This window comes from Canis lupus, chromosome 1 (assembly GCF_011100685.1).
Source record: "Canis lupus familiaris isolate Mischka breed German Shepherd chromosome 1, alternate assembly UU_Cfam_GSD_1.0, whole genome shotgun sequence".
Taxonomy (NCBI): domain Eukaryota; kingdom Metazoa; phylum Chordata; class Mammalia; order Carnivora; family Canidae; genus Canis; species Canis lupus.
In genome coordinates, this window is record NC_049222.1 from 114,109,416 (window position 1) to 114,137,311 (window position 27,896).

Below are 27,896 nucleotides of genomic sequence, written 5' to 3' on the forward strand. Positions count from 1 at the left end.
TTTTTGTCCAGTGGCAAAATCCAGAAGGGAAAGTAGATCTTGGGAGTCAAGTATGGGGCAGAGTGATGTCCAGGGTCATGTTCATCAATAAGAGATGCAACAGAAGACCGAGAAGGTTAGGGTGAAACCCAGCTGGAGGCAGAGGGCACAGTCTCACATCTGGGGACTGGGAAAGCTTCATAAAGTGGGTGACAACCAAAGAGAGTGAAGGAGAGTATGTCAGGAGGACAGGAAGAGAAAGCGTTCCAGGCACAGGTGAGCTTCTGTGGGAAAACCCATGGGTGTCGGAGGAAAGATTAAGACTAGAGGCCTAGAAGGTGAGACTAGCTTCCAGACTGTTAGAGTACATGGGCACTGCCTCAGGTGCTCCATGCATAGAACCTCATCTGGCCTTAGAGCCTCCTCTGAGGGAAGTCACGTGGGTACCATCCCGATTTCCAAATGGGGACCCCAGGCCCGACTGGTGAAGTAACTTGCCGAGACCATGCAGCTGTTAAGTGGTAGAGCCAGATTTGAACCCTGCAGTCTGGTTCCAGAGCCCTTACTTTCATACTATCTCTGTTGTACCGTCAGAACGGGGTCTGGGAGGGGCAGATTGTGTGTGATGGTGAACAAAAAGGGTTTTCTGCGCCCTGTGGAGGCGACGGAGGAAAGGTGAGTGAGAAGAACCAGAATCAGGGCCCAGGAGGGTGTCTGGGAGGCCCAGTCAGTTAACTGTCTGCCTTCAGCTCAGGTCGTGATCTCAGAGTCCTGGGATCAAGCCCCATGTTGGGGTTTCTCGCTCAGCAGGGAGTCTTCTTGTTCCTCTGTCCCTCCCCCCACTGTATGTGTGGGTGCACTCTCAAATAAAATTTTAAAAGAAGGGGGGACGCCTGGATGGCTCGGTAGTTGAGCATTTGCCTTTGGCTCAGGGCGTGATCTGGGTCCCCACATAAGGCTCCCAGTGAGGAACCTGCTTCTCTCTCTGCCTGTGTCTCAACCTCTCTCTGTGTGTTGCTCATGAATAAATACATAAAAATTAAAAGAAAAAAAAAAAGAATCTGGGCCAGAGTGCGTAGCAGGGAGTAGAGTGAAGGAAGAGGGTGGAGGGCTTGGAGGAGAGGACAGGGCCACGGAAGGATGGGAGGGCTGAGTGGGCCGAGTGGTCCTGGAGGCAGACCGCAGTGAATCACCAACCAAGGAAGTTTTTCCCCTTTAGTTTCCTATTAGGGCTGCCACTAGTATTCAGAAAAAGGTGCTTGCTGGTGCTAATATGTCCCTTTTTTTTTTTAAAGACTTTATTTGGTTATTCATGAGAGACACAGAGAGAGAGAGGCAGAGACACAGGCAGAGGGAGAAGCAGGCTCCCCACGGGGATCCTCCCCATGCGAGGACCCTGGGATCATGCCCTGAGCCCAAGGCAGACGCTCAACCACTGAGCCACCCAGGCGCCCCAGTGCTAATATGTCCTTAACAGCTTTCTGGTACCTGCTTGTCTTACCTAAGTAGACATTGGTTTTGCATTTATCCTCTGAGGCCCCTTGTAATGTGGTGGCCAGCCCATCTCTCTGCCCTCAGCTACTACCTGCCTTCCCCTGTCCCTCCCCCCCGTCCCCCGTCCCCTCACTCACTGAACTGCAGTCACTCCGGCTCCGAGCCGGCCCGCACCCATGCCAGATGGCTCAGGTGGAGTGGACTTGCCGTACCTTCTCCTGGAACGCTCTTCATCTATAAACCACAGGGCTGCCTCCTTCAGGTCTCTGAATGTTGCTTTAGAGGGGTCTCCCCTTTCACCCAGTTTGGAATCACAACCCCTCCCTCCCTTGTCAGGCCCTCCCTGTTTTCTGCATGAACCAAAGGCTTTGTGACTCACTGTATCCTTATCTGTTTGCTTGTTTATTCTCTGTTGTCCCCTTTCCCCTGTCTCCACCTAGATGTCACACTCTGTATTTTTGTTCACATCAGTATCTTTAGCTCCTAGAATAGTGCCTCGCACATCCCAGGTTGTCAGTAAATAGTTTGTGAATGGATGGCTGATGGGTATTTATGATTAAGTGAGCAGCGGTGTCTTTTTTTTTCTCTCACTCTCTTCCTCTTCCAGCCAGAAACCTGTTGAGGTGTGTGGGAATGGAGCTGTGGACATTTGGTGTCCCTGCGCCTTGTCCCAGGCGGCAGTGATAGTTGTGGTGGCAGCTCTGTCCCAGGCTGACTTCCTGCCAGCTGTTCAGGCTATTCCTGGGCTGTGAGCCCCCAGCCCAGGAACTCTCCTCTGGCCGCAGACAGGCAGGCAGCGAGGGAGGGACGTACACTCAACAGCCTGTGGCAACTCATGGGCCGTCTCCTCTTGTTCTCTCTTCCAGGCTCCCGGGAGCAGCACCAGGGCAGGGGAGACAATGGTCTCAGTGACTATGGGTGAGTCTCTGGCCTTCTCTGTGGGGCTCCCTCTCCCCACTACCCTTTCTCAGGTCTGACCTTGGTGAGGGGAAACGAGGTGGGGGAGGAGGGCCTGGTCACTGGCAGGAACAGCTGTACTCTGAGGAACGTGGAGGCGGGGCCATGGCCTGCCTAGGGCCTGTCCACTCTGGATCTTGGCCTCCTGACAGCATAGTCTAGCCCTAAAGAACTTATGATATGAAGTCCAGCAGAGCCTTAGTTTTCTCACCTGTAAAACGGAGATACTAACAGTCCCTACGTCCTGGGATGTCATAAGGATTAAGGAGGTTATTGCATGTCAAACCTTGGGCATAGTTCTTGACAAATATTAGCTGTCAGTATTCTCATAGGCCTCATCACTATATTGTCTTTAAGCTCTGTATTTTGGGATTGCCAAAGCACAGAGGTTATAAGTGGGTAGCTCGTAAGTTTTTTGAGATTTGTACATATAGAGAAGTACATAAAACATCTTTGTGGGTCCTAAGAGCAATTCAAAAGCAAACGTCAGAATACATCTTTTATGATTCCATTTATATAAAGCACAAAAACAGGCAAAACCAATCCATGCTGTCGGAAGGTGGTGGTCACCCTTGAGAAACAGAGAGATGTCACTCCATAGGGAATGTGTTAGGGGAAGGTGGTTTCTGGGATGTTGGAAATGTTTTATTTCTTGATCTGGGTGCCAGTTGCACATGTGTGTTGGTTTATGAAAGCTATCAACTTATGTGTGCTTTTGTACGTGTGCACGTTAGAGTTCAATACAAAGGTTTTTTTAAAAAAAGCAACCCTTCCCCTCCAACCATCCTGATATTGCCAGCTTCCCCAAGGGCCCACCTGTTCACAGATCACAGCCCCCTCCCTCCTCCAGATGGAGGAAACCATTATCTTTGTGATCATTGCTCCTTGCCTTTTAAAATTGTACCACCATTGAGAATATTCCTATGCTGTGGACTTTGGTTTTGTTTTTTTTTGTTTGTTTTTTTTTTTAATTTTTTTTAATTTTTATTTATTTATGATAGTCACAGAGAGAGAGAGAGGCAGAGACACAGGCAGAGGGAGAAGCAGGCTCCATGCACCGGGAGCCCGATGTGGGACTCGATCCCAGGTCTCCAGGATTGCACCCTGGGCCAAAGGCAGGAGCCAAACCGCTGCACCACCCAGGGATCCCCATGGACTTTGGTTTTGAACTTAAGTGAACGAAATCATGCCTTGTGTTCTTTTGCAAGTGGCTTCTTTTGCTCCACATAACGGCCGGGAATCCTCCCCGTTGCTGCGAGTAGCTGTAGTTCTTTCCTTTGAGCTGCTGTGTAGTATTTACTGCGTGAGTGACCACCGTTTGTTTATCTGCTTCTGTCAGTGGAGACATTGTTTCTGGGCTGGGGTTGTTACAGACAAGCTGCTGTGAATGTACCAGTGCGTCTCCTGCTGTGGTACGACACACGTTGTTGCCCCTCTTATTATTTCTGGAATGGGGGTGCTTATGACCCATTTACTTGGCAACATATTTTCCTCTTTAGTAGGACATGAAATGATGGCAAGGGCCCGATCTGGGGACATTTGCAGTTCCCCAGCTTTGCTTCTGGCAGCTAGCTGGCCCCAAACTGTGTGGCACCTTTTTCCTCCTTAGTAACAGTTTGATTGAGATATAGATCACATCTTATACAATTCGCCTGTTTAAAGTATACTGTTCAATAGCTTTTGTATTCTGCGTTCAGAGTCCTGTAACCATCAGCAGACCCAATTTCAAAACCTTTTTGTCAATCCCCCTAAAGCCCTCATACCCATTAACTAATAGCCATTCTCTTTTCCCTGCCAGCCCCTAGTAACCACTAATCTACTTTGTCTCTGTAGATCTCTATAGATGTTTACCTGTTCTGGACATTTCATATAAATGGAATCATTATGTTTTTTTTTTTTTTTTTAATTTTTATTCATGAGAGATGCAGAGGGAGAGGCAGAGACACAGGCAGAGGGAGAAGCAGGCTCCCTGTGGGGAGCCTGTTGCGGAACTCAATCCCAGGACCTCAGGATCACGCCCTGAGCCAAAGGCAGATGCTCAGCCCCTGAGCCACCCAGGCATCCCTGGTTCTTTTGGATAGACGAAGTTGCTTGCTATTGAGTAATAGGACCCAGAGCCCCATGCCTGGGCAGGTCAATAGTGCCTGAGTAAGGCAGAAAAAGGCCCCCCTGTCCTCTGGGCTGGTGGAAGAAGTCCTGAGGGCATGAGCTCCTCACCTGCCTCAGTCCTGGGGAGATGGGCCTGTTGGCAGAAGGATGGCCCCTGGGCCTGCGCCTGAGTCCTGAAGTCACCTAGACCAGAGTCTCTTCTCCCACTCTGAGCCTCAGTTGTCTTATAAGCAAAATGGGCACGGCAGTAACAAATTTCTTGTTTTGATTGTTGGGTGTAGCGTTATATACAACGAGAAAGAAAAAAGTTTTGCTCGTTAAACCACAGCATACCATTGATTGTGACATGGCTCTTAGTTTCAGAGATGCTAAAATGTGAAAAAAAAAAGTTCTTGGAATTAGTGATCTTACCTAACACCCATTGGCCAGACCAGGTTCAGTTTAAAGGTCACACCCAAGAGGCCAACAGAGACGTTTATAAACAATAAAAGCTTTGTGGATGGGTGTCTCCATGGTCTTGGCCTTGGCTTTGGTAGTGGAGGCAGAATAATAATAAGAATAGCAGCCGCTTCTATGAGTGGAGTGGAGGTTGTCGCCAGGACCAGGTGTCACTCAAAGTCCTTTATCTCTTACTGAATCTGCACAGTGATCCAGGGATATGGGCATTATCACTAGAATGTGAGCTCGATGAGGGAAGGGACATTGTCTTGTGTCTGCTATCCCTTTTGCCTAGCAAGAGACTTAGCCTGTGCCAAATACTCGGTAAATACTTACCGAGTGTATTATCCTAAGTTTACAGATGAGGAGACTGAGACCCCAAGAGTTAACTTCCCATAATCCCTTAGCCAGGAAGTGGCAGAGTCAGAATTTGAACCCAAGCACCAAAGCCTATGGGTTTTGCTGCTGCTGTGGTGAGGAGAGGGCTTGTTGATGCTCACAGGCTGGCTCTGTGTCCCTTCTTTCCGTTCACCTGCGGATCCTGTCACCCTCGGGAGCTGGGCCTGCTGATCAGGACCAGGCTGGAGAACCCAGAATCCTGGCTCCCTGAAATTGGGCATTGGCCAAGTGTGGGGATGATCATAGTGGCTCATGGCCCAGGGCAGGGCAGAGCTGTAAGAAGGGCTGTACAGAAGCACATGAGCTTGGGAACTCTGCTTCGTGTTAGCAGTGTGGCCTGATGCCAGTTGCCCAACCTCCCCCTGCCTCAGTCTCATTGGCAGAGTGAGGGAGTCGTAGTGCTGCCTCACTCCTCACAGGGTTGTGGGCGGGCTTGGGTCCACTGTAAGTGTAGAGCGCTCAGCCGGGGCCTGGCATGCCAAGAGCATTTAATTTGTGGGAGCCATTGCTGTTAATGGTTTTGTGGCTGCTCTTCTCTGGAGAGAATAATGGGAATAATGAGCCTTGTCTACCCCCCAGCCACTTCCGAGTGGATCCAGTTCTTTAAGGAAGCCGGCATTCCTCCGGGACCTGCTGTCAATTACGCCGTGATGTTCGTGGATAATAGGTAAGGGGGCCGAGGGGACAGAGCTGGCCTTGGAGAGAGGAGGGGAGAGTTGGGAGAGGTGAGGGGAGAAGAGAGCTGGCTGGCCCATCTATCATAGCCCACTTGTGGTCTCACAGCTGACCCTCCCCTGCAGGATCCAGAAGAGCATGCTGCTGGATCTCAACAAAGAGATCATGAATGAGCTGGGTGTGACTGTGGTGGGGGACATCATTGCCATCCTCAAACATGCCAAGGTGGTGCACCGCCAGGTGGGTGCTCTGCCCAACCCCTTGGTCCCTGGGTTTCGGGTGCAGTGGAAGGGCAGTAGCAGAGCCAGCAGGAGGCTTAGAAGCAAAGGTGGGCAGACCTGAGTTCCAAGGCTGGTTGTACCATTTGCTGTGTGACATTGGACATGTTGCCCAACCTCTCTGAGCCTTAGAATAGGCTCAGAATGCAGATAGGTAGACCTATCTTGTGAGGTGGTTGTATTAAGTTAAATAAAGCTCCAGTACAGTGTAAATAGTGGGGCCTCAGTAAAGGCTCTCTATTGTCATTACTAGTTCTCATCTTCCTCCTGATGATTGTCATTAGCAGGACTCTTCTCTGTCCCCAGAACAGGAGCTCACCCTGTGGGACTCTATTGGTCACTTGGCCAACAACATGGTCATTTCATTCTTGGCCCCTCCACTTATGGTGACCTTAGACTAGTGATCTTGACCTCCCCGAATCTCTCTGAAACAGGCTTTTCACATTCCATCGCTGTGTAGGATAGCTATGGTCACCTACCAGATAGTGTATGCAGCACCGAGCACCAGACCTGGGATGAAGAACTCATTGAATTTTGATAGCTGCCACTTACCAGGTGCTTACCATAGCCTACCAGGCTCTGTCTCCATTCTTTATACACTTTTTTAAAGATTTTATTTATTTATTTATGAGAGACACAGAGAGGCAGAGACACAGGAAGAGTTGGAGAAGCAAACTCCCTGCAAAGAGCCTGATGTGGAACTCGATCCCGGACTCTGGGATCATGCCCTGAGCTGAAGGCAGACACTCGACCGCTGAGCCACTCACGCGTCCCCCTTTATACATTTTAAACTCATTTATTGCCCACTCCACTTAACTGAGAAGGAAGCTTGCCTCAGAGCTGTGCTGTCAGACTCTTCATGTTACTAAATGCTGGCTGCTTCCCCCACCCTGGGACCAGCCTTCATGTCTGTCATCCAGCCAGGACCCCACAGTGAGGGCTCTCCCAAGCCAGGGGCATTCCCTGAGTTATCACAAATAAGGTCACTGAGCAAAGCTTTTTTTTCCCTTTAAACTTTTAAATTTGGGAACAATTTTAGGTTTACAGGAAAGTTCCACCAACAGTACGGAAAGTTTCTGTATCTCCTTCACCTAGTTTCCCCTAATGTTAGCATCATACGTAGTCATGATACATTTGTCAAAACTAAGAAATGAACATTAGCACAGTACCACTACCTAAACTACAGACCACTTGGATTTTATCAGTGTTTCCTCTGATGTCGTCTCTTTGTTCCATGATACCACAGTGCATTTATTTATGTCTCCTTAGACTTCCTTGCTCTCTGTTAATTTGTGACAGTTCCATAGTCCTCTCACATGCTTGATGACCTTGACAGTTTTGAAGAGTACTGGTCAGGTGTTTTGTAGAATGTCTCCCAGTTTGTGTTTGATGCTTACTCATAGTTAGGAGTTAAATGTTCTGAAATCTCTTCTCTAGTAGCTCAGGCTCTGATCCCCTCAGTGTTACTCAGATTTCTATTCCTCTGCTTCGTGCCCTTGTCCCTGTGGTAATCCAGACACCTGTTTGGGTTTTTTTTTTTTTTTTTTCTTTTTAATAGGACATGTGCAAAGCTGCCACTGAGTCAGTGCCCTGCAGCCCCAGCCCCCTCCCAGGCGAGATTCGCCGAGGTGCCTCTAGTGGTGAGTCCCACCTACCCCGGATTCCTTCCCTTTATTCACATGGTTTAGCTGTGAAGGGGACACTTCTGGAGTCTGCAGAGGTGAAACCAAGCCATCTGAGGTTCTCTCAGGGAAAAATAGCCTGGGTAGTGGGTGGCTGTATGTGCAGTCGATTTTCATTGGTGGCAGTTCTGTTCTGTAAAGTCACTTCAAACACTGAATTAGCAAATACTGAGTCACTGCTTCGGGAGGAAATACAAGGTTAGGTTCCTGCGGGCCTCTGATTACAACGTTTTTGTCAACTGATCAATGCAGTCCTTATATGTTTCTGCTTAGACATTTTATTTGCTATATATTGTGGACGGGTTAACACTGAGCTCACGACCAGCAAGCACTATCACTCATGCCTGGACGAAGCGAATCTAACACATATATTTTCTTCATCAGGCACATCATTTGAGAATACCAGAAAGCACTTTGTCACTATGCTTGGGGGCCATTTTAAACAGCAAAATCACTAGCAAAAAGCACAAAAATGTAAACTAGACTGAAATGAAATGACATGAAATAGACGGCCAGAAGGCTACTTGCTTACCGTGTGTGAAGTGAAACAAGAAAGCAGAGCGTCACCTTGTTTGACTTCAGTGAGGGAATGCGTTGGGTGATAGGTTTTTCACTGTTCAGTGTATGGCTGTGAATGACCACAAAAGCACCACAGGTATTGGTTTGGAGTTACAAATCAATTTTATTTATTTATTTAAAAAATTTTTAAAGGTTTATTTTTTATTTATTTCTGATATACATAGAGAGAGAGAGAGGCAGAGACATAGGCAGAGGGAGAAGCAGGCTCCATGCAGGGAGCCGACATGGGACTCGACCCCGGGACTCCAGGATCGCACCCCGGGCCAAAGGCAGGCACGAAACCGCTGAGCCATCCAGGGATCCCCTACAAATCAATTTTAGTGAATAGGTGAATTTGTAAATAGGGAATCCGTGAATGATGTGAATAGACTGTATTTATACATTTAGTTTTTTTCAGCAGTGTGATACCTTTTTTAAGAAAAATAAACTTAAAAAAATTAATGTGCATATTAACCTTTGCTGCTTAACAAGCCCCAAAACTGGTTTAAAGCACAGACTTATTTCTTATGATTTTATGACATGGCTGGTCAGTTCTGCTCCAGGCCAGCTCATTTGATCACAGTGGTTACCTAGCAGCTTAGTTGAGGTTGGGTGATCTAGCATAGTCTCACATCTGATGGTTGGCTTGCTGTCATCTGTAACTGGGCCACATGTTGCCCGTTTTCCAGCAGGTGAGCCTGGGCTTGTCCATACAATGCTGATTGCAGGGTTCCCCAGAGCAGCACTAGAGGGCAGGCCCCAGTGTGCAAAGCTTGTATAATACTTGCTCTTACCCCATTGGCCAAAGCCAGTCACATGGCTAGGCCCAGTGTGGGTGTGGGCAGTGCCCACCCAAGACATGGACAAAGGGAGGCTGAATAAATTGGAGTTCTTTTCTGCAACAGTCTGCTTGAACTTATGCACGGGAAAGCATTCTGATCATGAAGGTACAGCCGAATCACTTTCCACAGGTGCAGTAGCCATGTGGTCAGCAGCATCCAAATACAGGAACAGAAGCCTGACCAGTGTCATTACCCCTTCTCCAGGGCACCCATTACTCTGATCTGTAACAGCAGGGATGATCTATTTTTGTTAGTCTTTTTGCTAGTCTGTCAAGTGTACATAAGTGAAGTCAGGTAGTATGTATTTTTTTTAAGATTTTATTTATTTATGATAGACATTGAGAGAGAGAGAGAGAGACAGAGAGAAGCACAGACACAGGCAGAGGGAGAAGCAGGCTCCACGCAGGGAGCCTGACGTGGGATTCGATCCTGGATCTCCAGGATCATGCTCTGGGCTGAAGGTGGCGCTAAACCACTGAGCTACCTGGGCTGTCCCATTTAAAACAAATTAAAAAAAAGTAAACTAAAAAATACTAGTGGAGAAAATAGGCAATTAGGAGGAATAGGGGAAACAAGCAAAGAGGGAAAGGCAGTGGGGAAGAATGTTCTAGAACAGCATTCTTGGTACATTCACCTGTATTCACTTTATAATATACACTTTTGAGCATGCATGTCTATATGTGTGTGTGTCTGACATCTGACTGCAGCTTAGATTCATTGGGGCAAAGACAAAGTTGTTTTTCTTCCATCCAAATAGCGCTTGCCTGTCGTAATTAAACATCACATCCCTTATCCCTTTCAAGTAAGACATTTCCTTCAGGATACTCTGCAAGAGGCAGGGCCTCTCAACCGCTTACCTTTTTTTTTTTTAATTTTTTTTTTTTAATTTTTTTTATTTATTTATGATAGTCACAGAGAGAGAGAGAGAGAGAGAGGCAGAGACACAGGCAGAGGGAGAAGCAGGCTCCATGCACCAGGAGCCCGATGTGGGATTCGATCCCGGATCTCCAGGATCGCGCCCTGGGCCAAAGGCAGGCGCCAAACCGCTGCGCCACCCAGGGATCCCAACCGCTTACTTTTTATAGCAGAGCATCTCAATCATCCCAGGACAGCTTGCCAGAAGGCCACCCCATCTGGCTTCAGAGCTGTCTATAGAAAAGTCTTGGGAAAATTGTAGAAGGGTATATAACGGTCATTACCAGGGGAGTAAACAGGGCTGAAAACTGACCTGTTTTTCTTGGTGGAGTGAGGGAAGAGTCAATCCCTGGACTTCTGAGTGCCAGGAAGGTTCCAGTTCTTAACCAGGGTAGTGGGTATAAGGGAATTCACTTTTTGTTAAGTGGTCTGTGCGGGTTTGATGTGTTTTTCTGTATATTATAGTTATAATTTAAAAAACCAACCAAGCAATATATAATTATAACACTGCATTGAGGGTTATTATGGGGGACTTAGGTTTTGAGAAAGAGCACATAGCAGAAAAAGGGAAGACTTTTGGGAGTAGGTAGGATGGAATGCCAAAATTTGAAAGCCATTGGTGGTAGGGGTGGGGATCTCTAGGACTGGGGAATAAGCAGGGGCAGCATGAAACTCTTTCCAACAAGCTTTTGAAACTTGGGCCCTAAACCAGCTCTACTGCACTAGAGACAAGACCCGTGTCCTTCCCACTCTGGGGTTGGCCCTCTAGTCTGTGTGCTGTAGCTCCCACCTGGTATCCTGGGATCTCTCCTTCTACTCTGCAGAACACAGGGGCTGCCAGAGACTACCCCCACTCCCATCCCTCATCCCCAGACGGATGTCACTGTTTGTCTTCCCGTAGCCCAACTGAGAATAGACTCACTGTATCTGAGGGCCTGTCTGAGGGACCCCCCTCCCAGAGTCCCTATTTCCTCATGTATAAAATTGCAGTAGATCCCATTCTGGTAGGGATGTTGGGATTTTCTGTGATAGTATTCATTTTTTCCAGTAGATGTTTTTGAGGACCTGTGAAGCACCAGAAACTGTTGCAGGAACTGGGGATACAGAAATAAACAGGCATCGTCTCTTCGTGGGAGAGTTCACCAATAGACAAATCCGTGTAATTTGATGTCAAGCAGTAATTAGGGTTATGAGGCAAAAGCAAGCCAAGCATAGGGTCAGTTTGGTAGAGCTTGGTGGAATGATATGGGAAGCTTTCTCTGAGGAGGTGCCATCTGAGAGGAGACCTAGTAAAGAGCTAGAGCAAGGCGGTTCGTACTCGGGGAACTGTATGCCAGGTAGAGGGAACAGCATGTGCTATGAAGAGGTGCATGCTTGCTGGGTGAGGTGTGATAGGAACCAGTCCTTGGTCTAGGACCTCAGGAAAGGCCCCCAAGCAGCAAGAGGTGGGCTAGCTCCTTGTTAGACTGGCCCACCCCCAAGCATCCCCATCATGTCAGTACAGTCACAGAGTGACTCCAGCTGTCCTTTCCCCATTCAGTCCCAAAGCTTGCCTTCTTTGTCCTGGCCTCCATCCCAGGGCCCCTGGCACAACTGGACTCCCCCCTTTTCTCCCCACAGCTGCCTCTCGAATGATCGCCAACAGCCTAAACCGTGATTCCCCACCTGGCACTCCCCCCAGGCGACCAGACACCAGCACCTCCAAGATCTCGGTCACTGTGTCCAACAAGATGGCAGCGAAGAGTGCCAAGACTGCTGGTGAGGGGACTTGGGCAGATGGTGGGAGGGGCTGGAGTGGGTGTGGGTCAGCAGATGGTATTTGGAGGTCAGGCTCCCGTTGCATGGTACTTTGAAGACCACAGGTTGTCCAGAGCATCTGGACTTGGCCAAGCCCCTGCACCTCCGTAGGCCTTGCTTTCCCAGTCTGTAGAATGGGCAGAGTGCAGATGCAGTGAGGCTCTCAGTGGTTGGTTCAGTCTTTTTAGGTTTTTTGTTTATTTTTTCATTGTGGAAGGAACACTTTTTTTTTTTTTTTAAGATTTTATTCACCCGTTTGATAGAGTACACAAGCAGGGGGAGGGACAGAGGTAGAGGGAGAAGCAGGCTCCCTGCTCAGCAATATGGGGTTCAATTCCAGGATCCTGGGATCATGACTTGAGCTGAAGGCAGACACCCAACCAACTGAGCCACCCAGGTGCCCCATGTGGGAGGAACACCTGATGTGACATTACTCTTTTCTTTTCTTTTCTTTTCTTTTCTTTTCTTTTCTTTTCTTTTCTTTTCTTTTCTTTTCTTTTCTTTCTTTCTTTTCTTTTCTTTTCTTTTCTTTCTTTTTCTTTTTTTTTTTTAAGATTATATTTATTCATGAGAGACACAGAGAGAGAGGCAGAGACATAGGCAGGGGGAGAAGCAGGCTCCATGCAGGAAGCCCTATGTGGGACCGATCCTGGGACCCCAGGATCACGCCCTGAGCCAAAGACAGATGCTCAACCGCTGAGCCACCCAGGCGTCCCCACATTACCCTTTTCATAAAGTCTCAAGTGTACAGTACGGTGCTGTGGACTACAGGTGGCTCAGTCTCTTTTCACAGATGTTCACCAAGGCCTGCACTGGTGCCAGGCCTTGTGCTTGATGCAGGGGTCAGAGGTCAAGAAGCTACCACTTCCTCTCAGCAACCAGGAGGATCCTCTCACTTTGGGCTAGAACTCTCCAGGGCTTCCCATTGTCCCAGTGATGAAGTCCTCTTCCCACAAGGCCTTATAGGCTTTGCATGTTGTGAATCCATCTCCTGTGTCTCTTCTGCTGGCTCCCTCTGTCGGGTCCCTTCCAGGCTCCTTCCTGTTGTGGGCCTTTGCCCTCATGTTCCCTTCCCCCAGCACACTCTTCCTCTACATACTTTTCCACGCTTGACCTCTGTTCCTCTTCCAGATCTCAGCTTGAAAGCTGGGAATAGGACTTCAGCCTTCGAGCTTCTAAGCTCTCCTTCTGTCTGCTCCACTGTCGTGACTTTGTTGGACCCACCCCCACAGCAAAGATCTTGACACAAGTGGAAACTGAGGCCAGGGAGCGGACTTGGTTATTCTGATGCCCAGCCCCATCACTCCCTCCTTGTCCAGCTCTACCGCATGTACTCCTTTTTCCGTGTTTGTTTAGAAGTGCCTCATCTCCATCACTGGACTTTTTGATTTGTGTGTCATGAGCAAGAAAATTAAAATTAATTTCTAAAGAATTGAAAAGACGATGGGCCTGGGAGTGACCAGCTCAAATGTGTTGAAGGGATTCTTCCTCTTTTTTTTTAATCTAATTGAGGTAGGGCACCTGGGTGGCTCAGTCAGTTAAGCGTCTGCCTCTGGTTCAAGTCATGATCCCAGAGTCTTGGGATTGAGCCTCATGTCTGGCTCTCTACTCAGCGGGGAGCCTGCTTCTCCCTTTCCCTTTGCCTGCCACTCTGCCTGCTTGTGCTCTCTCTGTCTCTTTCTCTCTCTCTTTGTCAAATAAAATCTTAAAAAAAAAGCAAATCTAATTGAGGTATAATTTACTTATGTACAATGCACAAATTGTAAGTATACAGCTTGATTAATTTATTTTTTAAAACTTTTAAAAATGATTTTATTTATTTGAGAGAGTGAGAGAGAGCATGAGAGGGGAGAGGGTCAGAGGGAGAAGCAGACTCCTCACTGAGCAGGGAGCCTGATGCAGGGGCTCAATCATGGGACTCCAGGATCATGACTGGAGCCAAAGGCAGATAGATGCCTGCCTAACTGACTGAGCCACCCAGGCGCCCCCAGTTTGATTACTTTAAAAAATGATTATACCCGTGAAACCACTACTGGCTGGAGCTCTTAAGCTTTTCCATCACCCAGCAGTTTCTCCTTCTGAGGGGATTCCAGCTGGGCTGGGAGGTCAGCCTGCTTGGGATAGGGACAGAGCCACAGAGAGCCTAGGGATGCCCGGCACCCCATGGGGATTCTGAGCTCCATCAACAGCCCTGTTGTGCCCAACCTCTGAATGTCTCTGTGGTTCAGAGTCAGCAGTGGTTGGGAAGATAAGGGATTCCAGTCATTTGAACGTATGGAGATAAAGGGCACATCTGTGCCCTTTGCAGGGTGTCCAGCCCCCAACCCAGGAGAATATTCCATCCCAGAAGATGCTCACTACCTGCTCCTCCATAGCAGCCCTGGCCCGCCGGGAGGAGGAGAGCCTGGCTGTTCCCACCAAGCGGCGCCGGGTCACTGCTGAGATGGAGGGGAAGTACATCATCAACATGCCTAAAGGTACCACCCCCCGGACCCGCAAGATCCTGGAGCAGCAGCAAGCAGCGAAAGGTATCGGCCATGTTGGCATAGAGACTGCATTTCCCTTTTGTTGCATTGTATGGGGTTGGTCACGCCCTACAGGCACTGGCCCTGAATCAGGCTCTAGCGAAATCCAGGGGGCCTTGGCCAAGTGGACAGTGTTGGTGGCCATAGAGGAGGAGGACACATACCGACCTCCACCCTGTCATCCTACAGTTAGTGGAGCAGGGTTCCTAAATGCCTCAGCTGGCACCCTTTCCCCAAGGGCAGGGGCTTGGACTCCATGATTGCCTGCTTGTAAAGTGGTGGCTGTGCCTGGCTGAGGGCAGGTCCCCAAAATGTGGGAACCATCATTATGAGCCAGAGATTCAGTCCATAGCTGGGGTTTTTATCTGGTAGTACAGAAATGGTCTTCCTTCCTTGCAGTGTTCCTTTGAGAATATTCTATGTGTCTTCTTGGAAGAACATTCATATGGTGCAGAAGAATATTTAGTACCAACTGACTGTCCCCTCAATCCCATATCCCACACCATTGTTAACCTTTCCAGACCAGCATCTGTGAACTTGTATGCATGTATTTGTATATAGACCCATACAGGTGTTTTTTAAAAATCACAAATAGCATCATCTTGTAGGTATTGTTCTATAAGTTTATTTTTGGAATTTTTTTTTTTTTTTTGGTGGGGGTAGAGAGAGAGAGAGCAGAGCAGGGACTGGGGAGGACAGGTGGAAGAGGGAAGATGGAGAGGGAGAAGCAGACTCTGCTAAGCAAGGAGCCTGGTATCAGGGCTTGATCCCAGGACCCTGAGGTCATGACCTGAGCTGAAGGCAGACACTTAACTGACTGAGCCATTCAGGCACCCCTTTCTAGAACTTTTTATTGAGCTCTCTTTCACCACAATACATGTGGATCTGCTTTCACATTTTTTATTATTTAAGATTTTATTTATTTATTTGAGAGGGAGAACTAGCGTGCCTCTGCAGGAGCAGTGGGGAGGGGCAGAGGGAGAGGGAGAAGCTGGCTTCTGGCTGAGCAGGGAGCCCGACTCAGGGCTCCATCTCAGGACCCTGAGATCATGACCTGAGCCAAAGGCAGACCCTTAAGCAACTGGGTCACCCAGGTGCCCCATGTTTTCATATTTTTTGTTTTGTTTTGTTTTCATATTTTTTAATGGTCATTTAATATTTGCATTGTATTTACATATCATGGTTTAGTAAACATTCTATCAATGGCTATTTGGGTTGGGATTTAGGGAGAGGACTTATCACCAGTCCACAGACTCTCAGGCCCATGATCCAAAAAAGAGTGAAGGGAACAAGGAGGGATTAAGAGCCTTTTCCGCACACACATTTTGCAAACTTGTACAGTCTCGAGGAGCCCAAGGGTCAATTTTAGTAGCTCCTTCCCACATTTAGTACTAGCCAGAGATGTGTGGGTCAGATCTGTGTTAGCCAAGGTGTAGACACAGAGTCTGTGCCTGCCTGGACCAGAGCTGCCCGGGCCTGGGCTAGCCATGTCTCCCCTCCCTTGTCTGCACAATGCATGGTGCTCGGCCAGACCTCGGCTCCACGCACTGCTCAGCAGGTGCTGGCTGAGGGCTCACTTCCCTCCCAGGTCTCCAGAGGACATCCGTGTTTGACCGGCTCGGCGCTGAGACCAAGGCAGACACAACAACAGGGAATAAAGTGAGTTGGAAATGGGGGACCCACCTGAGGTTCTCTACTCTGTCTTCCTGAGGGTGTGGATCCTGCCTCTGACCCCTCATACTCCCTGTGCCCCATCCGCATTAACTGCCTCAGTTCCCTTCTTTGCACCTCGGCAACCTCTCTCTCGATTTCCAGCCCCTGGGGTCGGGCCAACTCCCGCATGCCGCCCTCGGGCCTCTCCCATCTCCATGTCCCAGACTGGCCTCAGCATCTTCCCCTAAAGGGACTCCTGTCCTGAGCCCTGTCTCAGGGATGCCCCAGTGCCCTCATTCCAGGCAGGCTCCGATGATGGCTCCATCTGGTTTCCCTGTCTGTCACCTCTCCCCGTCTCCTAACTGGTCTCTGCAGCTCCTGTGAACCCCCTCCCCTATGGCAGCAGTGTGTGCCCACCCATAGGACAGGCCATCCCCCCACCCCCCCATCAGACGATTTTCACCGTGGCCAGGGTGAACACCACCCTCCTTGCCTTGGCCTGCAGCCCAAGTCCTGCCTGCCCAGCGTGAATCCAGGTAGCTCTGCCACTCCCTGGCTGCATGGCCTTGGCCGAGTCACTTAAGCAGCTTGTACCTCAGTTTCCTTATTTGTCTAGTTCCCACTTCCTGCGGTGGTCATGAGGATTAAGTGGGATATACCTGCACAGTGCTGGGGACGTCATCCAGTGCATGGTAGGCACGCTTTAAATGTTGCTTTGATCAGCTGCACCGGAGCTCCCCAGCTGCATTTCCTGCCTCTCTATCCCTTGCTCCCAGGGCTCACCCAACTTTTTTCTTACTTCCTAGAATCTTAACATGATAATAACACTTGGGATCATGTGGCTTGACGATACTGCCATGTAAAGAGCTTAGTACAGAGCTAATGCTCCATGCATGTGATTCCTGCCTCGAGGGCTTGGCCCTTGCCCTTTTCTCTGCCATTCATCCTCGAGGACCTGCCTTAAACTCAGCACCTCGGAATAGGCATCACTGTACTCCCAGAGGAGGTGTGGCTTCCTTGGCTGCCGCTTGCCAGCACTCCCATCTCTGCCAGAGAACACAGGACGGTCATAATTAGGGAGTTGTTTGTGTCGTTTCTGATGTCGGTCTGTCTCCCCCACTGGACTGTGAGCCCCCTGAGGGCAGGCCAGGGCTTTCATAGTTGCCGCTGTGTCCCCAGCACCAGCCTGCACAGTGCCCTGGGGCAGTTGGGACTCAGGAAAGCTCTGTTGAGCAAAGGACCAGATTTGTCCTTTGTCTTTTGTCGTGGCCCCCTGCAGACCTTTGTAAATGGTCTTCTCCGTGTGTGTGTGTGTGTGTGTGTGTGTGTGTGTGTGTATGTGTGGTGCCCTCTCTCCTCCCATCTTTACTAGACCTGCTAGCCAAACTTTCAGATCTTATCTCAGATGTCCCTTGTCCAGGGTGTCTCTCCTGAATCTCAGCCAAGGTCAGGAGTCTCTTTTGGGCTGTGCCAGCAATCTGGACATCCCCTGTCACGGCTTTCCCCACTGTCTAGGGTGTCACCATGTCACCGTTGGGTGTTTCTCCCAGCAAGGCCGGGCACGGATGAGGCAGCTCTGCATGCATGCGTTCGAATGACTAAATGACTCACATGTCTCGTTTCTGATCCCTGCAGCCCACAGGAGTCTTTAGCCGCCTGGGGGCCACCCCAGAGATGGATGAGGATCTGGCTTGGGACAGCGACAATGACAGCAGCAGCTCTGTCCTGCAGTATGCCGGCGTTCTGAAGAAGCTGGGCCGGGGCCCAGCCAAGCCCAGTCCCCAGCCAGCACTGACTGTCAAAGCCAAGGCCACGAGCTCAGCCACAACGGCTGCCACCCCGACACTGCGGCGCCTAGCCCTTTCTTCACGCCCTGGGCTCGAGAGGAAGCCGGAGTCCCTGTCCAAAGTCAGCATCATCCAGAGACTGGGCAAAGCTGCCCTTGTGCCCGAGGCCCAGGACAGCCAGGTCACGAGCACCAAGAGTAAGTCCTTGGCCGAGGTCAAGGTCACCATTAAGAGGACTCTGGTGGGGCCCCGGGGGAGCAGCTCCAGCGAGGGCCTGGGCGCCCAGATGGACCATGCGGGCACAGTGAGCGTGTTCAAAAGACTGGGCCGCAGGACCTTCTAGCCTCTGGGCGGGGCGCAGGCCCCTCTCCAGGCCTCTGGCTCCAGCAGAGGCTCCCGTGAGGTGTGCCCAGCCAGATGACACTGCTTGTCTCCCTCAGGCATTCAAGCCAGCCCAAGCTTTCTGGGGATTCACCTCAGTTTTCCCAGTCTGAGATGGTCGTTGTGGCTTGGCCTTGCTGCTCTGGGATTTTCCTTTCTCATGTCCTCTGTTCTCTCCTCTCTATGGCCTTGGCAGGACCCACTTTTCTACCTCTCCCAGAGCCACGTGCTCGTTTCCCTCCTCTGTTCCCCTTCCTGCCCCTCAGTGGCGTCTGCTGCCTCTACCCCAGCTGCCTGGCCTCCCAGTCCCCCAGAGTCCCCCCACCTTGCCCACTTCCTGACTTCCCCTCGTCCCTCTGCCTGCCCCCCACTTTAACTTCTATGTCTCTCCCTCTCTTCATACTGTTTATTTCTCTTCTGTTTTTCTGTCCCTGTGGCAAGGCCCGACTGTCCGCTGCGTCCTGCCTGACCCTCCTGCACCTCCGGCCTCCCAGCGGCCCCCTCGTCGGCGGTGGCGTCGAGCCTGTAGAGACTGTTAGCTGCCCTCACCCCCAGGCTGGAGGGACCTCCCCAGACCCTGGGCTGCAGCAGGGAACCTCTGCTTTCCTGCCCTGGGCATCTTTCTCTCTGAAAGCTCACAGCTGGTGGTGGGCAGGGGTCCCTGGGAAGGGAGGCCGGTGCTGAGAAAGAGAGAGAGAGAGAGAGAAGAAAACAGCTGTTTTAATATATTTTTGTGACTTTCAAACTGTTTCCCTCCCCTCCTTTAGGGTGAGTCACAGGGTGGTTTTTCATACAAAGCACAAAGTAGGTGGGGGTGCCAACGAAGGGTTGGGCTCTGTTTCTGGAGGTCAGGACTCCACGGGGCCACATCTTTGGTGCAGGCCCCAAGGAAGGGAATGACGGTCATGGTCACTGTGCAGTTGGACTTCCTCTTCTCTCCCCCAGCTGTAGTGGTTCTGTCACTGTGTCCTCCCCCTCTGTATGCCTCACCTGTTTCTGCCACTCTGCCTATTGGTGGCTTTCCAAACGGCAGGCTCCGTTGTGAGGTGGTGGGTTCCTGTTGGTTAGACCATACACCTGTTTACTGCTGCACAGTCCCTGCTCTGTTCCAGGCTTGTTCAAAGAGCTGGGGATCCATTGGGAGCAAGGTAGACAAGCCCCTGCCTGCACGGCTGACCTCTGGCCAGGGAGATGGTGGTTAAAGGGTCGTGTTGTGGGAAGAACGGGAGGGAGGAGCACAAGGGGCCCAGAGCTTCTTCAGATGTTGGGGTAAGAAGGCCTTTCGGAGGAGGTGAGGTAAGGGCTGAGCTGGGAATGATGGGAAGGATCAGAAGCGGCTATGTGAGGTACAGGAGGAAAGTGTCAGGCAGAACACACAGCCAGGACAAAGGAACATGAAAGCCAGGGTGGCTGGCCAGGGAGCAAGGGGCCTGCCACACAGCATGGGCTGGGGCACGTGGCTGGGCACCAGATGACCTGGGGCTTTGAGACCCACAACGAGGAATTCAGACATCTTCTGTAAGCCCTGAGAAGTTTGAGAGGGTTTAAAGCTGGCAGGTGAGGGTCTGAGTTGCCGTTTGTGAAGATGGCTTTGGTCCTTGGAGGGGATGAATTGTCGGGAGGGCAGGGGTGGAGGCAGGGAGGCAGCCATGCAGGAGCAGAGGCAGGAAAGGAAGGTGGCATGGGGTGAAGTGTGGGGAAGGAGGGGCTTCAGAGGAGCAGCGGCAGTTGGGGTGCAGTGGCAGGGAGCAGGATCACCTAGAGGGGAGATTGGGGCATCTGGCTAGAGGTGCTGTTTATGGAGGGAGGAGCCAGGGGCAGGCAGGTGCTGGGCTGCCGGGATTTGGAGTGGGGGGTACCTGCGCTGGAGTCCAGCAGCTTCAGGGAGCACTCGGGGGGGCTCTGTGTTCAAAGCCAAAGGCCTGGCGATATGAGCTGGAAAGGAGCAGAGAGACAGGAGAGGGCCCAGAAGGGAATTGGGGGCCCTTTCCCCATGTAGAGAACAGAGTTGATTCGATTAGCAGGGAGTGGCCTGGGGCTTGGGAGGCCTAAAAGCAGGTGAGGATAAGATTAGACTTCATCCTTTTTCATCTTTTTTTTTTTTTTTTAAATTGTGGTGAAGCATACATACCATTTTAGCCATCGGTAAGGATCCTGTTCAGTGGCATTCAGTACATTCCCATTGTTGCCTAATCACTACCACCATCCGTCCCCAGACCTGTGTCGTCTTCTTGAGCCCATGATCCGTTCATTTGTGGTTTCTGAGTCATGTCATGCTGGGGGGCTGCTGTGCGTCAGGTGGTATGCCAGGCACGGGGCCTGGGGTGGGAAAGGCTGGGCTTTGGGGTGAGGGACGATGGTAGGGCCCAGGCGAGGCGCACGGGGTACTACTTGAGGTCGGCCATCGAGAAGGCAGCAGATGTGGGCAGCGGTGATTGTGGAGGCTGCCCCTTCGTGGTGGTGGCACCGCAGGCAGGAGCTCACATGGATCCGCACTTTCCTTGCTGCTCTTAAACTCTTGATTTTCTTTCCCTAGTTTCCCTAGTTATTTTCTCTGGTTCCACTTCATGGGTAATTTTAGCTACTGCCAGGGTTAATAGGAAGAGTTCCGATAACTAAATTTAAGAGCGCTGGGTGATTTCTTGAGTGTGTAATGATGTGAAAACGAGGGTAGCTCACTTACCAGGAAAGACTAACGTGCATGAGGGAAATCATGTCACTGTTGCTCTTTATGGACACCCAGAGAGGAGTAAACTGCTGAAGGTGTCACCCATCTGGCAAGTGGTAAGTCAGGGAGCTGACCAGGAGCCTTGTCCCCCTAACTCCTACCCTGTGAAGGGTCAATTGCAGGTTTGAAACAAAGACATTTTGGAGAGCTGAGGACGGGGTCCTAGGATAGTGGTTTTGGATTTTCTAGACTTCTCTTGTGTGTACCTGTCTTCCCCTACTCCCCAAAGCATAAAACTTGCTGTAGGAAGTGTTTATTGCTTTGGGGTGCTGCAGGCCTTGAGAGTCCTGCCCCATCCTTCCACTGTTTGCCAGATGGACCGGACCAGATACCTTGTGTGCCTCCCAGCTGCTCCAGAACCACTGTGGCCCCGCCATTTGATTTGGCTATTCCCCCAAACCAGCCCCAACACACCATAGCTGTGTGTTATTTTTCCTCTGGTTGAATTAAATGTTCTTGAGCATAATACATTCACATGGTTCAAAACTGCAAAAGATACAAAAGGCTTTATGGTGAAAAGCTTCTTCCCAAGTCTACTGGCCTTCCAGTGCCCTCCTCAGAGGCCACCAGTATCTCCAGTTTCTCGAGTAATCCTCTCGGAAATGTGTTTATGTTTGTGTGCTTTGTGTACACACGCACCCATACATGCATATTGGCAGAGGAACATGTAGTAACACTTGTACAAGCACACGTGCATATTTACTTATTCAGTCCTTTCTAGAAGGGAATTCAGGCTGTTTCTGGTCTCTTGCTATTACAAGCAGTGCTGCAGTAGATGGCCCCGTCGCATGTGGGGTCAGCTCAGAGATCAATATGAAGAATACCAGTTCATACCAGTTCAGTGCAAATACTCATAATTGGGTCAATAGCAAATCTGAATCAGGCTCTCCCCCGAGAATGTTGACATTCTTTGGATGATTTACTCATACACTTATTGCCCCCTTCCAAAACGGACTTAAGAGCCATTGGACTCATAGTTGGAGACCACCAGAAGAAGTGGGGCAGAGAATGCTGAAAGCTGACGTGGACCACACCTTTGTGCCAGGAAGAACTACGTAAGTGCTTTGCTCAGTTGACAGACTTCCCAAGTCCTCAGGGAAAGGGCAGCAGCATGAAGGTCAGGGACTTCCTATTCTCATCTCATGAGCAGATGTGAAAGGGAGGTGCAGTGAACCTAGGGCTCCTGCCAAATCACAGAACCAGATCTGAGCCAGCCCAGGTGGCTGATTTCTGTTTGGATGGTGGTCTTGGGATGAGGTCACCGCCACTGGTAGCTCACACCAGCAGATGCAAAAGCAAGATGGGAACTTGTAATGCCTGTAGCAGGCAGCCCCACAGTCCCTTCCTCCAGTGTCACTGCCCAGTGCCCCCCAGATGGGCCAGGCATTGGGCTGCGGCCACCTCAAACCCTCTTTTCCCTCCTTCAGGAATCTGAGCTTAGTTTGATGAGTGTTGCTCCTGTACATCTGCCTTTGAAGGCCTGCTCTTCACCTGTACTGAACTTTACCTGCTTTGTGAACTCTGGGCCCTCTGCAGACTTCATCAAACAGGCACAGCCGGACCCAGCTGGCAGGTGGCGGGACTGGGTTTGATGTCAGGAAGCTGACCAGGAGTCTCGCCTTTTTACATTTTTCTTTTTTTAAGACTTTACTTTTTAGAACAGACCTCATTTGGTAGACGAGTTTTAGATCTACAGAAGAATTGAGACATACACTTTGGACAGAGCTCCTGTAGAGTCCACATTGAATTTCCCCTATTATTAACATCTTACAGTAGTGTGACTCATTTGTTACAATGAATGAACCAATATTGATTTCATGAGTATTAAGCAAAGCCCATAGTTATTCAGATTTCCTTAGCTTCTTCCTTAGTTTTAGGACCCTTTCTGTTCCACCACGTCACATTTGTGTTTTCCAAGGTATGTGTTAACACAGGGGGTTGTCAATGCCTCCTTAGGCCCCTCTTGGTTGTGGCAGTTTTTGATGACCTTGACCGTTTTGAAGAATATTGGGCAGGTCTATTAGAGATTGTCCCTCAATTGAGATTTGCCTTTCTCATCGTTATACCAGAGTTATGTGTTTTTCAGAGGAAGAGCTCAGAGGTAAATTGCCATTTTATTACATTGTGTCTAGGGTACAGAGTGCACACATGATGTATCACTATTTATGTTAACCCTGATCACTACTGTTTGCCAGGTTTCTCCACCATCAAGTTCTTCTCCCTTTCCGTACTGAACTATGAAAGGAAGTCACTCTGTGCAGCCCTCACCTAAGGAGCACGGGGCTTATGCTTCACCTCCTTAGGGGCAAAGTACCGACATGAATTATAAATAAATCTGGGAATTCTTCTGTAAGGGAGGTGTGTCTCTTTATTAATTTATTCAATCCTTTTATTTTCAACAGTATGGACTCATGGGTACTTATTTTATGCTTTGGGTTATATAATCCAATACTACTTGATTTATTTTGTTATTCTGGCTTTGATATTTGGGGACTCTTTCAGTTGGCTCCTGTGTCCTTGGACTTATTTATTGTGTGGTGGGTATTTTTGTGTTTTTTAGTATTCCATACTTTCTGGCACTACAGATACTCCAGGCTCATCTTATATACTTCCTGCCCTGGTCCTAAAGTCAGCCATTTCTCCAAGGAGTCCCAACTTATTTTATTTAGAATGGTGACTGAGAATCGAAACCAAGATCTAGGCATGAGATGTGCTCATTGCCACTGGGGCGACAATTCCTTTTTTTTAAAAAAATGCAATCTTAATATGGAACCCCAGTGTATAAAGCATGTTTAAAATAGGAAAGTAGTATTTTTTTCCTTTTATTTTTAAATTTTTATTTATTTATGATAGTCACACAGAGAGAGAGAGAGGCAGAGACACAGGCAGAGGGAGAAGCAGGCTCCATGCACCGGGAGCCCGACGTGGGATTCGATCCCAGGTCTCCAGGATCGCGCCCTGGGCCAAAGGCAGGCCTAAACCGCTGCGCCACCCAGGGATCCCGGAAAGCAATAATTTATTAGTGTACATTTAACTGTTTATTTGGGATCAATTCATGCAAATGATAAAAAATCCAAAGGTACAAAAGGGTATATACAATAAGACTGTGTTGGGCCTAGAAGATTGGCAACACATTCAATGTCTCCAGTGTCCGGGAAGATACCAACTGACACTGCTTTAGGAGTATCAGTTGGTACCAACCGTTTTGGAATATAATTTGGTAGGTTGTAGTATAATTGAAGATGTTATACTCCCTAACCCAGCAATTACCGTCCTGGAGAAACAAACACACATACAGAGGAAGGTATAAGAGAGTTCGTAGGATCACTGTTTGTAAGAGCATTAACTTGGAAGCAACCCAAGTATCTATCAACTGGAGAATGGACACAGTGTGGCATAATTGTTTCAATTATCTAATACACAATGAACCACCCAAAACTTATCAGTTTAAATCAATAATCGTTACCTCTAATGGTTCTGGGGGGTTGACTGGGCTCAATTAGACGATGTCACTTGGGGACTCCATGTGGTTGCAGTAAGATATTGGCTGGGGCTAGTGTCCTCTTGAAACCTTCCCCAGTTGTTTGGTGGTTAACCAATACTGGCACTTAGCTCAGACCTCAGCTTGGGCTATCAGCCAGAATGCCTACATAGGGCTTTGCCACGTGGCCTGGGCTTCCTTACGGCACCGTGGCTGGGTTCTAACAGTGCACTGCTCAAGAGAATCAGTGCTCAAGAGAATCAGGGAAAACTGTATTGCCTGTTCTAAGCTAGCATTGGAAGTCACGTTGCTTCACTTCTGCTCAGATTCGAGGCCGTAGACTCTGCCTCTCAATGATAGGAATGTCAGTGTCTCATCGGAAGAAGAGCATGGGGGATGAGAGCTTGTTTTGTGTCCATCTGGGCAAATTATACATCAATGTTGGATGTACTACATGATGTACTGGATGCGGTATATTATACATCAATGAAAGTGAACTAGCATTGCACGTATCAATACGAATAAAGCAAAACACTGAGTGTGAAAAGCAAATTGCAGAAGAATATGTGTAGTTTTAAAATATGCAAACTGTTACTACTTATTTACTTAAGAATTTAATCAATTTACTATTTAAAATATAGTAAATGTATGATATGCATAGGAATGATAAACTCCTAATGTGGGATGATGGTTCCCTCTAGGGGTGGATGGGATGGGATGCGACTGGAGAGGGCACAGAGGTTCAACAGTCTAGGAATGGTGGGGCGCCCAGCTGGGTCAGGTGGTGGAACGTGCAACTCTTGATCTCGGGGTCATGAGTTTGAGCCCCATGCTGGTGTAGAGATTTCTTAAAAATAAAATCTTAAAAAAAAAGAAAACAGAAAAAACCAGAGTATGGGAATGTTTTTTAAACCTGGGCACACAGGTGTTCATTGTATTTATTATTCTTTATACTTTTTTGGTATCTCCTAAGAATTAAAAACAACTCTCTCCGCTTCTCTGGGTCATCCAGTTTCCCTGTCCAGAGGCAGTTGGTGTTACTGGGGTGCAGGTGTCCTTCCAGAAGTATTTCCTTCACAAACATAACTGTTTTCCCACCCGGATGGTAGCATATATGGCAGTTTGGCGCTTTGCTTTTTGTGCTTAATATATCCTGTAGTTCACTGCATATAAGTACATAATGAGCTTCTTGAAAAACACACACACTTTATTGAGATATAATTCACATATCCATTCACTTATCTAAAGTGCACAATTCAATGACTTTTGTTATTCACAGAGTTGTGCATCTATCACTAGACTTTTAGGATTTTTTTCATTACCCCAGAGAGAAACCCCATACCCTTTAACCATCGTTCCCCAAGTCCTCCTAAATTCTGCCCTCCCCCACTCCAAGTGGTAACCACTAATCAGTCTCTATAGATTTGCCTTTTCTAGACATTTCATATAAATGAAATCACACAGTACGGGGCCTTCTGTGTCTGGCTTCTCTCAGCACATTTTTGAGGTTCATTCAGGTTATACCACAGATCTTCCATCATTTTCAAAAACTGACAAATAATGCAGCAATGTATAGATTTTTTACATTTTGTTTATCAAGATGATGGACATGTACATTGTTCCCACTTTTTGGCTATTATGAATAATACTGCTCTGAACACCCATGTATGAGTAATTGTGTGGACATGTTTTCATTCTTGGGTATATACCCGTGAGTTGAATTGTTGGGCTATATATTAATTTTATGTTCACCCTTTGAAGAACTGCTGGACTGTTTTCCAGGGCGGCTGTGCCATTTTACGTTTCTACCAGCGGTGTACAAGGGTTCTTTTTTTTTAATTTTTATTTATTTATGATAGTCACAGAGAGAAAGAGAGAGAGGCAGAGACAGAAGCAGGCTCCATGCACCGGGAGCCCGATGTGGGACTCGATCCCGGGTCTCCAGGATCGCGCCCTGGGCCAAAGGCAGGCGCCAAACCGCTGCGCCACCCAGGGATCCCTGTACAAGGGTTCTAATTTCTTCACATTCTCACCACCACATTGTCTTTTTGATTGTGGCCATCCTAGTGGGTGTGAAATGGTATCTTGTTACTGTGGCTTTGATTTGCATTTCCCCAGTGGCCAGTGACGTTAAATGCCTTTTAATGTGCTTACTGGAAAGAGCTTCCTTTTAAAGTAGCTGCTTGGCATCCCCCTGGTGTGGATATACCTTGACATACTGAACCAGTTTCTCACCGGGGACACTTGGTGGTTTCCAGGTCTTTTTTTTTTATCACAGCACCTCTTGCGTCCACCACAGTTTGCTTATGATTGGACATATCCAGAGGGCAAAATATACAGGAGTGCAATTATTTACAAATTTGAATTTACATCATTTGTGTATTGACAAGTAAATATTGAGAATAATCAGATTTGTCTGAGGGACATTCTAATTTTTCCTCCCTTCTTATTTTTTTTAATTTTTATTTATTTATGATAGTCACAGAGAGAGAGAGAGGCAGAGACACAGGCAGAGGGAGAAGCAGGCTCCATGCACCGGGAGCCCGACGTGGGACTCGATCCCGGGTCTCCAGGATCGCGCCCTGGGCCAAAGGCAGGTGCCAAACCGCTGCGCCACCCAGGGATCCCTTTTCCTCCCTTCTTAATGGCTAGCAGGTTCAGTTACCTCAGAATCCCCAGTCTACTTGATGTCCCAATTTTATTTTGGTCAAACCTTGCATAATTCAAGACAGACTTTGGCATAGACTTGACTATCAAGTTGAAGCAGGGGTTCAGAGCACAGAAACCTACATTCATTGTTTCATAGCTTTTCCCTGAAGCTGCCTTTTCTGCTTCTTCACGTTTGGTGCAGTGCTTCTAAATGACCAGTATAGCATCTCGTGGCCATCATTTGGCCTTCTTGGTGCTCTGTTACGGTTAAAGAGCATGAGCTCCACAGCTGTGTGATCTTGGTCAGGTCACTCAGCCTCTCTGTGCTCATTTCTTTACAATAAGATGGGAGTAATAGCATCTACCTCACAGGATGATTAAAGGCTTCACAGTGCCAGGCACAGTGTTGTCATCTAATTTTGTCTCTGAAATTGATGATTTTCAGGGAGGATTTTCAGCACCAACACTTAACTCTTTCATGACATTCTCATTGGTTACAAAGATAGCTTTTTGGGTAACTATTTTAATATAACTGTAAACTTTGGGTGCCTGGGTGGACTCAGTCAGTT

The 27,896-nt window shown here is 48.7% G+C and overlaps 1 protein-coding gene across 4 annotated transcripts; it reads left to right on the forward strand.

Moving 5' to 3' along the window:
* On the forward strand, window positions 1-27,345 carry C1H19orf47 (chromosome 1 C19orf47 homolog). Of its 4 annotated transcripts, none has more exons than XM_038528871.1 (10): window positions 1-255; window positions 2,340-2,391; window positions 5,956-6,043; window positions 6,177-6,291; window positions 7,888-7,969; window positions 11,947-12,084; window positions 14,499-14,651; window positions 16,237-16,307; window positions 17,937-18,285; window positions 27,158-27,345. In XM_038528871.1, exons 1-10 carry the CDS (start codon window positions 217-219, stop codon window positions 27,328-27,330), a joined length of 1,260 nt encoding a protein of 419 aa, XP_038384799.1. In that variant the 5' UTR covers window positions 1-216; the 3' UTR covers window positions 27,331-27,345. The 4 variants fall into 4 exon arrangements, with proteins under 4 accessions (XP_038384799.1, XP_038384801.1, XP_038384802.1 ...); XM_038528873.1 differs by lacking the exon at window positions 27,158-27,345 and adding an exon at window positions 18,911-23,550 and having other exon boundaries at window positions 2-255; XM_038528874.1 differs by lacking the exon at window positions 27,158-27,345 and adding an exon at window positions 18,911-23,550 and having other exon boundaries at window positions 2-255; window positions 14,502-14,651.
* The last annotated feature ends 551 nt before the right edge of the window (window positions 27,346-27,896 follow it).